Genomic DNA, 13,699 nt, shown 5'->3' with positions numbered 1-13,699 from the left:
CCAAGACAGGCCTTTTTGCCCAATATTCAGTGAATTGACCCTTAAAGTGTAACAGCACCTCATGCTTAATCCTACTAGGTTCCTCAAAAGATACCCCATTAGCTGTAATAGAGTTGATCATGTTTCTACTTTGTCTAGTGCTAACAAATACATGGAAAAACCTCGTGTATTTATCCCCATTCAAAGCCCAATTTAATCTGGATTTTTGTAACCATAACCATTCCACCATTCTATAAAGCTTCCACACTTCACATCTAATCACTCTTCTTCTTTCTTTTTCTGAGTCAAGCAATACTCTAACCTCTGCAATGATGTCTATTCTTCTTCTGAAGCCTTGAGCTTTGTGATGGTATTACTACACACCTCAATATTCCATTTTTTTAGTTCTATCTTTAGAAGCTTCAGTTTTTTTAGAAGTATGTACCCAATGCAGCCAGCAACAGTGTTGTTGTTCTAGGAATTAACAAAGAGCTTAGAAAAACTGGGGTGCAAAGTCCAAGCATTGATAAACCTGAAAGGCCTGGGGCCCAATCTCTTTTATCTTCCATCATCAACAATGGGCAGTGGTTTGAAACTAATCTAGGCAGCCTCCAAAGCTTTAATTTGAAATTAATCAACCATTCAGGACTGAGCAACACTCTATCAATTCTGCTCCACTTCTCTATTTCCTGGGCATTACACCAAGTATATTTTCTTTCCAAAAGAGGTAGATCATTGAGTTCACATTGTCCAATAAACTCATTAAGTTGTTTCATTCCCCTGTCCCTTCTAGAGCATCCCACCCTCTCATCTATATGCCTTATCTTATTAAAGGCACCACCCAAGCACCAAGGCTTAGGGAATGAAGCTTTGAGCTTTGACAGATTCGCCCATAGTATGGACCTGCTGCTAACATCATTGAGAGCATATATGTTGACCAATACACAATCAAAAGAGTTATACAGTAGACCTGAAAGTAAAACATACCTCCTAGTGCAGCGGCAACCAGAAAAATAAAAAACATTTGTATCCCAAATGCATAAGAGCCCACCAGCAGTACCTTCAGGATCCACTGACATATACTCCATATTTCTACTCCCCCAAAGCTTCCTAACAACATGATCAGAAACCACAGCTTTCTTGGTTTCTTAAAAAAAAGCAATATCGATATGTCTATCCTTTAATAGCTTCTTGATTCTACATTTATTCTCAGACTTTCCTAATCCCTAATATTCCAAGATAATGGCTTCATGGAGAAACAAATGAAACACTCAAAATCTCCATTCTATAACAGTTTACTGTTTTGCCTTCCCCTCCTTGGTAATTCTTTCTTTGTTCTTGAGCTCTAGGTCAATAATCTTAGTTAATGCAACATCTTCTTGTCCATTGAAGTTGAAACCAAGAGTTTTCCCCAATTTGATAGTGGCTGTGGTTTCTTGAAGAAGGAAATTCTTCAAACTTGTTTAAGCCTCAGACAGATCTGATTGTGTAATTGCAACGGCTGCTGGTCTATATATGATAGATTTGGAGTTGGGTTTGTTAACATCTTTATGTCCATAGAGTCTAGAAAAGCTAGTAAACCCTTCAAACTGGGCCTTTTTTTTTCCCCCCTATTCTTCACATTCCGCAGGGGTTTTGAGTTAGCAGTATATAGCCTAATTTGGCCAGAATGATTGAGGCTTAAAATGCCCTTCCCATTTGGGCCATCATTAAATATTGGCCTAGGAGTGGCTTTATGAGAGTGAGACAGAGCCAAAATCCCATTATTGCCAGGCCCAAAATCACAAGACTCATTGGGCCTAGAGAAATGACCAATATCTAAGTTATTGCAGATTGATTGGGTCAAATCCATCTCAAGATTAATGCCATGCTGGATACCCTCTTTAGATCCACTTAAACTGTTGATGAAACCAGGCGTAGAAACTTGCTCAACACACCTCTAATAGCCATCATTACTTTTAGGTCTGTGCACTGTCTCCTCTAGCATCATTACCTCTACACATGCTCCCTCCTCTCTGCTGCATCCTTCATCCCACTTTGTCTCCTCAACTGTTGTGCTTGTTTTCTCTCTAATGTGACAAGCAGTAGGCTCCTTCCTCGGTGCTACCTTATTGGTGCATGCCAGCTCAACAGTAAGCTTGCCACACCCTGCTGCCACATCATCATCATCTTTCTTCTCCCTACTACTCTCCTCTGAAAAAATTTCTTCCTCTTTACTGTAACAGATTTCATTGGAGCTACAATCTTCCATACCATTAGGCTTCAAGGTGTTAATGTCTTCTATATGGTCTTCACACACAAGGATGGGATAGACTTGACCCTTACACTCTAAGAATATAGTTTTGTTAATAAGCTCCATATATGGTTTGACCACTCTAATTTTGGCATAGGAGAAAGACTTTGGTTGAGAAATATCGCCGTCTAAGTTAAGGACAGTACCCCAAATACTTCCAATGTTGTTGAGTGTGTTTCTATTCCAAAAATTTAAGAGTACGCCATAGCACCTCAACCACAAACCTCTCTCTTGTTCATAGTGGAAACCTGGCTTCCATTCCCCCACAGAATGGCTATATTCCTTGAACCATTCTTTGATATTGCAGATATTAAATTTCAGCTCCTCTTGAGAATTAAAAGTTAATATTACATCACGCCTTCCCCCTTTTCTGACTACCACATGTTCCAGCCCTTTCTCCTTCAAAACTTTTCCAATGTCATGGGTGGAATACTCAGCCTTAAGTCTGATTATTGCACTCTTATAAAGCCATCCATGGTTAACTTCATCAACTTTTATGGTCGTGCTTACATTTCCAGCTACAGTGGGTGTGACTCTTTGTAGTAAATCTGCGAAGGATCTTTGGCCTGCATATAGAGCTTTACTCCTAATGCTGTTTGTTTCGAAGAATCTTCTGGTGAGCTGTGGTCTTCTTATGCTCTGTTCATCTCTGGTACCCCTATCATAAGTAGCATTTTTGACTTCTAGCACCCTGTCATCCACCAACAGACCATTCGCTTTTTGGATGGCAATGTCTACTGCTATAGAGCAATCGAATCTTATAAATCCAAATCTTGAGTTTGTCACTACTCTTCTTTTGAAATGTATAAAGACATCCTTCACAATACCAAACTATGTAAAAATTTTGAACAGGGATCGAACATCCATTGTTTGTGGTAGATTGTCCACAAAAACCGTAAAAAGTCCATGGCTTGCTTCATTGCATTTTGCTCCACCTCCTTTCCAATGCCTCACTACTGGAATCCAACCTTCATTACCTCTTTGCTCCATCTTCCAACTTTGGGTCTTCTCAACAAGGCACGTTGCTTCCCTTTAACAGCTTCAGTTTGTGCCAGTTTTAGAAATAGGGCTTGTTATGATAGCAGTCACTTAATGATGATGCGTCACAAAAGTCACCAAATTATATTCAAGGTAAACTACCATTGAAGTTTCATCTTTGGTAGTCAACAACTGAGTGAATCTCAATTAGGGGAAAAATGAACTCAATTAGGGGAAAAAATGAACTCAGGGTGATACTAAGTTGGTGGCTACCAAGCCAACATTAGTGTCAAGTGTGAATAATAACTATACTTTATACACCAACTAGAAGAAACTTTTTGTTGAGTTCACATATGTTTAAATCTTTATTTAAATTAAGACTTACTTGGAAAGAAACAGTCTCTAGCAGCTAAAGTGATGATATCAGCACAAGAGACAATGCCTTGAGTGGCACACAATATGTGTGCATTCCTTCTAGTTTTTTAAAAGAGATGGGCTTCCGGGAGGTTCACCATGGTCTTATTTTGATGATTCGAATAATTTATTTTGTATTACCCTTCGTATATATTATCTACATAAAAAAATAAGTCGATCCAATAATTGGAATCTATTCAATTTATCGCATTTATTTTCAAAAAAATGAATGACAAATCTATATTTTCAAAAATGTCATCCATTTTTTTGGTAATAAACACAATAAAATAAAGTTGTTATGATTATTAGATTGATTTAAATTTTTTTATGAATGATATTTATAAATTTTTTTACAAAATAAATAATTTAGATTATCAAAACAAAACTTATGATAAATCTCATGGGCCTAAACATCACTTTCTTATCCAAATTTGAACCGCTGGACACTACAACAAAAAGCACTTTTGGCGACTAAAAAAAATTTAGTCGCCAAAACTTGTGGAATTGGCAACTAAAAAGTTTTTTAGTCGGCAAAAGTACAATATTTAGCTACTAATTTTTTTTAGTCGGGAAATGTTGATTATTGGCGACTAAAAAAAGTTTTAGTCGCTAAAAATGCCCACAATTAGTGACTAAAAAATGTTTTAGTCGCTGTATAGATAGTTTTGGCTATTAAATTTTTTTAGTCGCTGAATGAGAAACAAAAAATTACTTTCAGACTTTTGGCGACCAAAAATTTATTTTTAGCAACTAAACAATATTTTAGTGGCCAAAGAATTAAAATATTTGGAAGAAAAATTTTGAATTTTTGAGAGATTTATAAAATAAATTGGCGACCAAAATATTCAGTAGCCAAAATACTACTTTTAGCGACTAAAACAATTTTAGTCGGCAATAGTATATAATTTAGGCTAAAATAATATTTAGTTAGATTTTTTGCACCCTTTTAGCGACAAATAATATTTAGTCGCCAAAATACTACTTTTAGCGACTACAATAATTTTAGTCGGCAATAGTATATAATTTATGCTTAAATAATATTTAGTCAGATTTTTCGCACCCTTTAGCAACTAAAATAATATTTAGTCGCCAAATGGCATGAAATTATGCCTTTCCCGACAAATAAATCATTTAGTCGTGGAAGCTCAAAATTTTATAGAGGTAGTAATTTCAGATTCGCACCTCTGTCTCACACTTTTACCCTCTCTGTGTATACACCACAACCACCCAACCTCTGTCTCAGCCAACCTTACCACCGCAAATCAATAAACCTCACGGCGATCAAACCTCACGACCGCGCATCCTCAGCACCGTCGGTCCTCGTACGCCGCAAATTAGCACCGCCACCGCCACTAACAGGTTCGCTCTGTTGCTCTCTTGCTCTCTGTCTCGCTCTGACTCTCTCTATCTCGCTCTCTCTCTGCCCCTTCTTCTATTTCCCCAACTGTGAACTCTTGCTCTAGGGTCGTTTATTCTACCCATTCAGTTTAATTTTGTCTTCACTTCTGAAATGGGTTTGTTTGAAGGGGTTTCATTACTAGAATTTTATGGGTTTAATGTTGTAAATGGGTTTGATTTTAGGGTTTGATACCTTTCCCCCTATTTTCGTGTGTGTAGCATTGAGATTGAAAGAAGTGGGTAAGGTATGGGTACGCTGAATGGAGTAAACTTCCAAATTGCAATTATGAGCTTTTAGTGTAGCGTTGTTCTTTTGTGTGTGTAGTTTGCTTTGGTTATTGGGTCATCTGGGTTTGTATTCTGTTTTCGAATATATATATATAGATATATATATATAGAGAGAGAGAGAGAGAGAGAGAGAGAGAAAATTTCTTTATACTTTGATTTATTGAAAGAATTGCAGAGCTTCAGGTATGATGTTGAGCAATAGAGTCATCCATCTGATAAACAATTTGAAACATTGTCTCATAATCTTCCTGTATGTGAACTTAATGTTCAGGCTGAAAATGATGTTGTAGGCCAGGAACTTCAGAGGCAACTGGAAGCTGTAGGTAAAGCTTTTAACTTTCCTTTTGTCTTTTCATCTTTTTTATTTAAAAATGGATTTTGGATATGAAAACCCAAATGATGGTATAGCTTATAAATTTATCAGCCTATGTTTGCCAAGTTTCATGTGGACCTTGAAAATACAACAAATGGAAGATATCTATCCTTAGCTTGTATTCATTTGATCTGCTCATTTGGGGGAACTTCGGTGCTTTATACTGTTTGTCTTTCCTAAAGCTAACCTTTATTCACTGCTATTGGTGGTGCCAGAGAAGGAATTGAAGCAAGTCCATGACTTGTTCGGCCAAGCAGCAGATAACTGCTTGAACTTGAAGAAACCATATTGAATACAATGATAGTCCTCATCAATTGGCGTTTCTATCCGTGAGTTCATTGGTAGACATCAACTCTGGTAAAAATTTTAATAGTAGAGAGCTAAAACATCCTGTAAACAGAGTTGAATCTTTGTTTCTTAGAATGGATTTTAATTCTAAATTAGAATGATTAAGCTCAGTACTTCTTCTAACTATTTTGTTTGTCTGAACCTTTAATATAAAATCTATTTGGAATTAGATATTTGACAACCTGAGTGATTGGATTTTATTTATTTTTCACTTGAAATGTGTGAACTGATAGTTAATACCAAATTAAACGTCAGCTTTTTCATACCATTGATATTATTTTCTTTATACTTCAATAACCTGTGAAATTTGAAGTTGTCAACCAAATCTCTTGATATTATTTTCTTTATAATATCAAGAAAATTTCTTTATACTTTGATTTATTTCAATTTAGTATCTGAACTTCACGGTTTTAATGTTTAGGTTGATGTTTAGGTTGTCAGCTTCGTGTTGTCCGAGCAATTGCTATTTTAGAATGCCTTCTTCAGATATTCTATTATGAGCTTAATGTTACTTGTTGGAATGTATAGTAATACCTTTATACTGCATTTGAGCCTTTTTTTTTTCTTCTTCTTTTGTTTGTTGGCATATGAAATGTTCGAGCTTGAGGTTGGTTCTGCTGACCCCTCTATTTGTTTTTGGTGTGTTCCACTTTCTTGTGTGCAAATGCCTCCACTCCCTTCCTCCAAAAAAATAAATAAAAAATGATGCAGTTTTTCATACTTCGTGAATCATTAATGAAATCTGCAAGGTCAGTTGATAAAACATAATGATGATTCCTGTTTTGTTGTTTGAATGACTGCAGTTCTATGATTTTTTTTTTTTTTTTCCTTCCAGTTTTTCAATACAAAGTCTGTAAGAGAAGAGCAGATCCTGGGAATATTAGTAATGCAGTGAAAGGAGATGAAAAATATTTGAGCTTTGGAAAAAATAGGGAATTATTAGTGCAATGTGAGAATGAGTAGAATGAGCAGCTAAGGAGATTCAAAGCTCTTAATCACTTCACCTGAGTTCAGTCATGGTTCTTAGATTGGCTGGTCATTGAATTTGTTGTTTCTTTCCCATTAGGGTTAGGGTTTATAGTTTGTTAGACTATATCAGTTATCAATTAATAAAAAAATTAAAATAAATGCTTTTGAACTTTATGTCATAAAATGTTAAAAAATCTACAAAAATAATTCTCACAAAATGAAATATGTAGTGTTAATTTTTCTTGTGACAATTGACCACATAATGTGAAATTTCCCATGGTCATAATTATAGAGAATTCAACGGTAAAAACATAGATCAAACCAAAGTAACTATATGAGTTTTAACTTAGGATACTTGTTTTTCACACTTCCATTCAAACATGTTTCAAAAGAACAAAAGAGACTTTATAGGACACAAATGAATAGATTATGAATACTCACTTTTTTAAACTCAGTTTACATGGGAGTGGTAATTATATTAATATAATCTTTGAGATCTGTTGCACTTGTGGTGACTTGAGAAGATATTTTTTCATGTTGCCTTTTTAGTAAAGTGATAATTACTTTCTAGTAGTTAATTTTTGTCTGACATGTTATTGGAAAAATGGCTCCTACTCAGTTTCTTTTTATTTTTATTTTCAATAAGTATTCCTAGCTCAGATTGTTATTAGCACTCGTGTGGGTTCTCTCATCCACTAAGGTCGTAAAGTGATAGTTTAGTTGAGTCTTTAACTATTTCTTTTAAACCAAAAAAGGAAAATTTCTTTATGCACAATCACTTAATATAGATGGGACTACATATGGTATTGAAGAAAATTGAATCAAGAAGGAAACTTCTACCACTCTTGCATATAGTGCACAAGAAGTGGCTAGGAGTATACTGAATTTCCATTACAGCAGAATTGGACTTTGGTGGTACTTTATTATGAACTTCTGGAATCTACTTTCTTTTCTCACTAGTGGTTACTACTCACTCCCCTTTCCATCCCATTTAATATACCAACCCATAGACATGCAAACCTCATTAAATTAGATATTATTTTATTAGATACTTCTACTTAATATTTTTTGATGTATCTAAGACCACTATAAAGAAGGATGTGAAATGACTAAGGAAATGTGCAGTTGTAGCTGATTTCTATCATTGATAGATTATGTGCATGTTGTATTGTCTACAATCTCCCTTGCTTACATGTGCAAATACTTGTAGAAGCTTGATCAGTAATAGTGGTTGCCCGTGTTTGGGCTAGTTGTTGAAAGAATGACATCTTGTTCAATCACTCAACTCAACTTGACTAACCTGGGAAAGCTTATTAATGACTATTTGGTTTGCTAGATAGCATCTTGTTTATGTCTATATATAATTTTCTAGTTTGAGATTAAGTTTTTCTTTTTCCTTTTTATTTTTTTAATAGAAAATAATAGCTAATTAATTTGACTATCTTATATGTCATATAGTATGCATAACTGTCCCCTTGTAATCATTGATTCTATTTTTTCCAGGCGATTCTTTGACACTTATGGGCAGTGTTATGAAGATATGAGAGAGTTCCACCAACATCTTCCTTCATTGTTGAAACCTGGTGGGATCTACTCATTTTTTAATGGCCTTTGTGGAGGTAATGCCTTTTTTCATGTTGTTTACTGTCAGTTGGTTTCTCTAGAACTTGAGAGTTTGGGTTATTCCACACAGTTAATACCCTTGCCTATAAAGGATTGTTTGGGAGAAGAAGTTTGGAAGGGTGTGAAACACAAATATTGGCAATTGGACACATATTACCTCCCTGTTTGTCAGTCTATACAGGATTCTGAATGATGCTTGGGTCCATACTAGTTTTTCTTGATCTTCAACATGTTTAATCAGTGGACAAGCCATTACGTTTTACTGATCATATTTGAAGTTTAGATGGTTAGGAAAGTTATGGGAAATTATCCTTGAGAGATCTTGTGCTCTCTTACGTCTGTTTTGTAGTGTGTGACCTGTGAGTGTATGCTCTAGAGGTAACTAAAACTTGGTTTTATTATATTCACTTTATTAGATTAAGACCCAAGAATGAGTTTAGCATTTACTATTTGTTTGTGTATCAATTCTTGCGCATTCTATATTTATGCTCTGAAGTTTTCTAGCTTCTGAGTAGTGGAATAAGATTTAACAAAGTGTGTGCTTTGGTTTATTTGGATGCAATTCCATGGAAGAATAATGAGTTATAAACTTGACGTATTTGGTTTATTCATTTATTCTTAAACGGTGGATTTATTACAACTTGACATACTTTACCACTCATGATTCTAACCTATACCACTTAAATGTTATCCATTGTTTTTATACAAGCTAATGGTGCATGTTTTGGTAAATTTGTCTGATAAATGCTAGATCGTTCACATAAGCTTCTGCATCTCATTGTAGGCTATATAATATATGATGGTTTGATCTTGCAATATTAAATTTTTGTGGATTGTTTGTTGAGGCTAATTTTGTTTCTTGAGAATGTAAGGGATGAAATTCTGATTAAATGACAATAGAATGGGAATTTGGGAAATTGCTTCATGCCATATAACTTGCGCTGACATAAAGAAATGATGATATAAAGAAATTGGCATGGCTGAATACGTCCTAAACTTAGTCGAAAAAGGGCATTTCGAGGGCGAAAATTCAAAGCAGCCCCCGATCCACGGTGTGACTCTCGTGGATAGCTTTTTCATGACAAATAAGACTTATAACAACTGACGGAACGTAATTTGGACATGTAGGTAGAGAGTTAGAGCTAAATACGCCTTAAACTTACTCGAAAAAGAACTTTTCGGGGACGAAAATTCAAAATAGCCTCCAAATGACCGTGTGACTCTCATGGATAGCTTCCCCATGACAAATAGGATTTGTGAGAACTGACGGAACGTAATTCCGATCTGTAGGTTGGGAGTTAGAGCCAAATACGTCCTAAACTTAGTAGAAAAAGGGCGTTTCGGGGTTGAAAATTCAAAACAGCCCCCGAACCACCATGTGGCTCACACGGATAGTTCCCCCATGACAAATAGGACTTGTGACAACTGACGGAATGTAATCTGGACCCGTAAGTTGGGAGTTAGAGCCGAATACGCCCTAAACTTAGTCGAAAAAGGGCATTTCGAGAGCCAAAATTCAAAACAGCCCCGGAAACGCCGTGTGGCCGACACAAACAGCTTCCCCATGCCAAATATGACTTGTGACAATTGATGGAATGTTATTCGAACCCATATGTTGGGATTTAGAGCCGATTACGCCCAAAACTTAGTCGAAAAACGGCCTTTCGGGGGCAAAAATTCAAAACAACCCAGCTTTCCCATGCCAAATAGGACGTGTGACATCTGACAGAATGTTATTCGGATCCGTAGGTTGAGATTTAGAGCCAAATACGCCCAAAACTTAGTCGAAAAGGGGCGTTTCGGGGGCGAAAATTCAAAACAGCCCTTGAACTGCCGTGCGGCTGACATGAAAAGATTCCCCATGCCAAATATGACTTGTGACAACTGACGGAATGTTATTCGGACCCATATGTTGGGATTTAGAGCCAATTACGCCCAAAACTTAGTCAAAAAACACGGCCTTTCGGGGGCAAAAATTCAAAACAGCCCCCGAACCTTCGTGTGGCCGACACGGGAAGCTTCCCCATGCCAATTAGGATGTGTGACATCTGACGGAATGTTATTCGGACCCGTAAGTTGGGATTTAGAGCCGAATACGCCCAAAACTTAGTCGAAAAATGGCGTTTCAGGGGGCGAAAATTCAAAACAGCCCTTGAACCACCGTGTGGCCGACACGAACAGCTTCCCCATGCCAAATATGACTTGTGACAACTGACGGAATGTTATTCGGACCCGTAGGTTTGGATTTAGAGCCGATTACGCCCAAAACTTAATCGAAAAATGGCCTTTTGGAGGCGAAAATTCAAAACAGCCCCGAACCTCCGTGTCGCTAAAACGAACAGCTTCCCCATGTCAAATAGGACTTGTGATAACTGACGGAATATTATTCGGACCCATAGGTTGGGATTTAGAGACGAATACGCCCAAAACTTAGTCGAAAAATGGCGTTTCGGTGGCGAAAATTCAAAACAGCCCTTGAACCATTGTGTGGCCGACACAAACAACTTCCCCATGCCAAATATGACTTGTGACAACTGACGGAATGTTATTCGGACTCGTAAGTAGGGATTTAGAGCCAAACACGCCGAAAATTTAGTCGAAAAAGGGCGTTTCGGGGGCGAAACTTCAAAACAGCCCCCGGACCTCAGTCTGACTGTCACGGACAGCTTCCCCATTACAAATAGGACTTGTGACAACTGACGGAATGTATTGGAGATGTATAGTAATGGAAAATTATGGAAAAAATATTCAGAAACCAATATGAACTCAGTTTACGCCTTGTTTTAAACTTGCTAATTTTTTGAACGTACACACGTGTGTTATTTTATATTTAAGCTTTCGTGCAAGTATGAAACATGCTCATGGTGTTTCTGAGGCCATGTGCATCATGAGAAATCAAGTATTCTTTCTTTGATGAACCATTTATAGGTGTCTCAACATATATTTCTACATATTTGCTTTTATGATTGAAATTTATTTTTGTTATTATTTTTATCACATGTTCTAATATCCTTTCTTAAATGGCACTGACATACATTAATAAGCACCGATGGTTTTATATCCAATCTAATGATTCAAGTGCCTTTTGCAAACAAATAATGAGGAAGTTGGTAAAAAGAATACTTTCTATTCACATTGGGCTTTGATATTGGTTTAGCCACAGAATTTGGATACATGTTGCATACAAATAGAAGATTGTTGCATTAGGTTTATGTTACTAATGAAAGATTTAATAATGATTGTTCTGCATTTAACAATGTTCCTTATAACAAAAGACTTTAGAAAGACTGTACAATGAATGATAATTGATTCGTCATGGAAGGTTGCTTCTCACTTATTTTTATTTGTCACTTGTTCCCAAATTCATTCATGAAGTTGGGCATTTTTGGGTCAAATTCTAATGTTTTTTTTGTTTTTTGTAGATGACTTTGTTGCGTGGACTTGCAGAGATATTTTGGTGTATGGAGAAGAAATTGTATTTTTGTATAGAAGTAAATATAATACTTTTGTCGTCTCCGGCTTTTGTGCAGTTAACTATTACCGATACAGAAAATTTTTGGTAGCGAACAACTAATTACTAGCATGGTAGATAAATCACCTTTTGACGCCGTACAGATATATTATTTTTTGTCGTGGTACATAAATGTATTTTTGGCTTGGTACATACATCACCTTTTGTCGTGGTACAGATTACGGTGCTAATTAGTACCATGCCAAATGGTCATTTCACATGGTATAGTAAATGTAATTTTTGTATATAGAGGGATTTACTTTTTGTATGATTCTATATGTTGTATGGAATTATTATTTTAGTTTGGACAATAGTTGGTTCGTATGTACTTGGACAGTTAAAGTAATTTATTTTTTGTATACGGATGCAGATTGTGGAATGATTGATAGTTTATGTATCATTTTATTTATATACGTATTACAGGTTCCATGGAATACAGGCAGGTTATGGACACATTATAATATTTGCAATAAAACATAATATCATGTTTTTGCCGACTAAACGTTTTGTAGCCAATAAAAAGGGAAAAAAAAATAACAAATATTTGGCTACTAAAAGTTTTGTAGCCGAAAGAAAATCAAACATTTGGCTACTAATTTTTTTGTAGGTAAAAGAAAAACAACCATCTGGCTACTAAATGTTTTGTAACTAAAAGAAAATCAAACCTTTGGCTACCAAAAGTTTTGTAGCCAAAAGAAAATCAAACATTTGATGACTAAAATATATGGTAGCTAAAAACAAAAGTAGAAGAATAAAAATACTTTTGGCGACTAAAAATTTAGTAGCAAAAAATGTGAGAGTTTAGGCGACTAAATTTTTAGTAGCCAAAAATGTGAAAGTTTAGGCGACTAAATTTTTAGTAGCCAAAAGAAATAGTATTTGCCGACTAAAATTTTAGTAGCCAAAAAAGATTGACTTTAGGCGACTAAAATTTTAGTAGCCAAAACACTAATATTTGCGTTCGGCGACTAAAAAATTTAGTAGTTAAAAATTTTTCAGCGACTAAATAATTGGCTTTTGGCAACAAAAAAATTGATCGTCAAAAATGTAATATTTAATTAATTTTTCAACCTATTGGCGACTGAATTAAGTTTAGTCGCCAATTAACTTTCCTGACTACTCTTCGGTTACTAATTTTCCGACCAAAAAATTTAGTCGCTAAAGGCTATATGCGAATAAAAAAATAACTTTTAGCGACTAAAACAAAAGTGAAAATTCTTGTAGTGGGAAGTCTCTCCCTTTTTCAAAATTTTAATGTTGTGTATGGTTGATACCGACAAAAAAAAAAAAAAAAAAAAAAAATCTCTCATTTTCTAAATTCCTATCCAAATTGATAAACAAAACACAACTTAAAAAAAATATCCTTTATCTATTGCATTTAATTCAGACAACATAAGTTTCAACTACCAACAACTTCAGAACGACTTCAATACATCAAGCTTAGCAATTATTACAATTTTTATTTTATTTTTTATTTTATAACATATTTATTAAAAAAAAATTAATGTGTTTGATAAATGCCGAA

At 35.4% G+C, this 13,699-nt stretch overlaps 2 protein-coding genes across 5 annotated transcripts; one reads left to right on the top strand and one right to left on the bottom strand.

The window, feature by feature from the left end:
* Positions 1-410: 410 nt before the first annotated feature.
* On the bottom strand, positions 411-1,067 carry LOC145800004 (uncharacterized). Its single transcript, XM_082889656.1, has one exon. It carries the CDS (start codon positions 1,065-1,067, stop codon positions 411-413), a length of 657 nt encoding a protein of 218 aa, XP_082745782.1.
* Positions 1,068-4,766: 3,699 nt separating this feature from the next.
* LOC114270212 (protein arginine N-methyltransferase 2-like) lies at positions 4,767-12,553 on the top strand. Of its 4 annotated transcripts, none has more exons than XR_014340786.1 (5): positions 4,767-5,023; positions 5,622-5,673; positions 5,939-6,064; positions 8,544-8,659; positions 12,086-12,553. XR_014340786.1 is itself a non-coding variant. In XM_082888274.1 (5 exons), the coding sequence occupies exons 3-5, from the start codon at positions 6,021-6,023 to the stop codon at positions 12,235-12,237; spliced, it is 300 nt and encodes a 99-aa protein (XP_082744400.1). In that variant the 5' UTR covers positions 4,782-5,023; positions 5,622-5,673; positions 5,939-6,020; the 3' UTR covers positions 12,238-12,553. The 4 variants fall into 4 exon arrangements, 1 of the variants encoding a protein (XP_082744400.1); XR_003631878.2 differs by having other exon boundaries at positions 4,782-5,023; positions 5,939-6,080; XR_014340787.1 differs by lacking the exon at positions 12,086-12,553 and adding an exon at positions 8,734-9,081 and having other exon boundaries at positions 4,782-5,023.
* The last annotated feature ends 1,146 nt before the right edge of the window (positions 12,554-13,699 follow it).

This window comes from Camellia sinensis, chromosome 9, assembly GCF_055761805.1.
Source record: "Camellia sinensis isolate YWXY chromosome 9, ASM5576180v1, whole genome shotgun sequence".
Lineage (NCBI taxonomy): Eukaryota > Viridiplantae > Streptophyta > Magnoliopsida > Ericales > Theaceae > Camellia > Camellia sinensis.
The sequence above is the reverse complement of the archived record's forward strand: the minus strand, read 5'-3'. Positions and strand labels throughout refer to the sequence as shown.

Bases quoted from the DNA above. Each gene is read 5' to 3' on its own strand.
- LOC145800004 (XM_082889656.1), bottom strand. From the start codon at position 1,067: ATGGAGTATATGTCAGTGGATCCTGAAGGTACTGCTGGTGGGCTCTTA.
- LOC114270212 (XM_082888274.1), top strand. From the start codon at position 6,021: ATGATAGTCCTCATCAATTGGCGTTTCTATCC. The intron at 6,053-8,543 runs GTGAGTTCATTG...TATTTTTTCCAG, and splicing joins ATCAATTGGCGTTTCTATCC to GCGATTCTTTGACACTTATG. The intron at 8,660-12,085 runs GTAATGCCTTTT...TGTTTTTTGTAG, and splicing joins TTTTAATGGCCTTTGTGGAG to ATGACTTTGTTGCGTGGACT.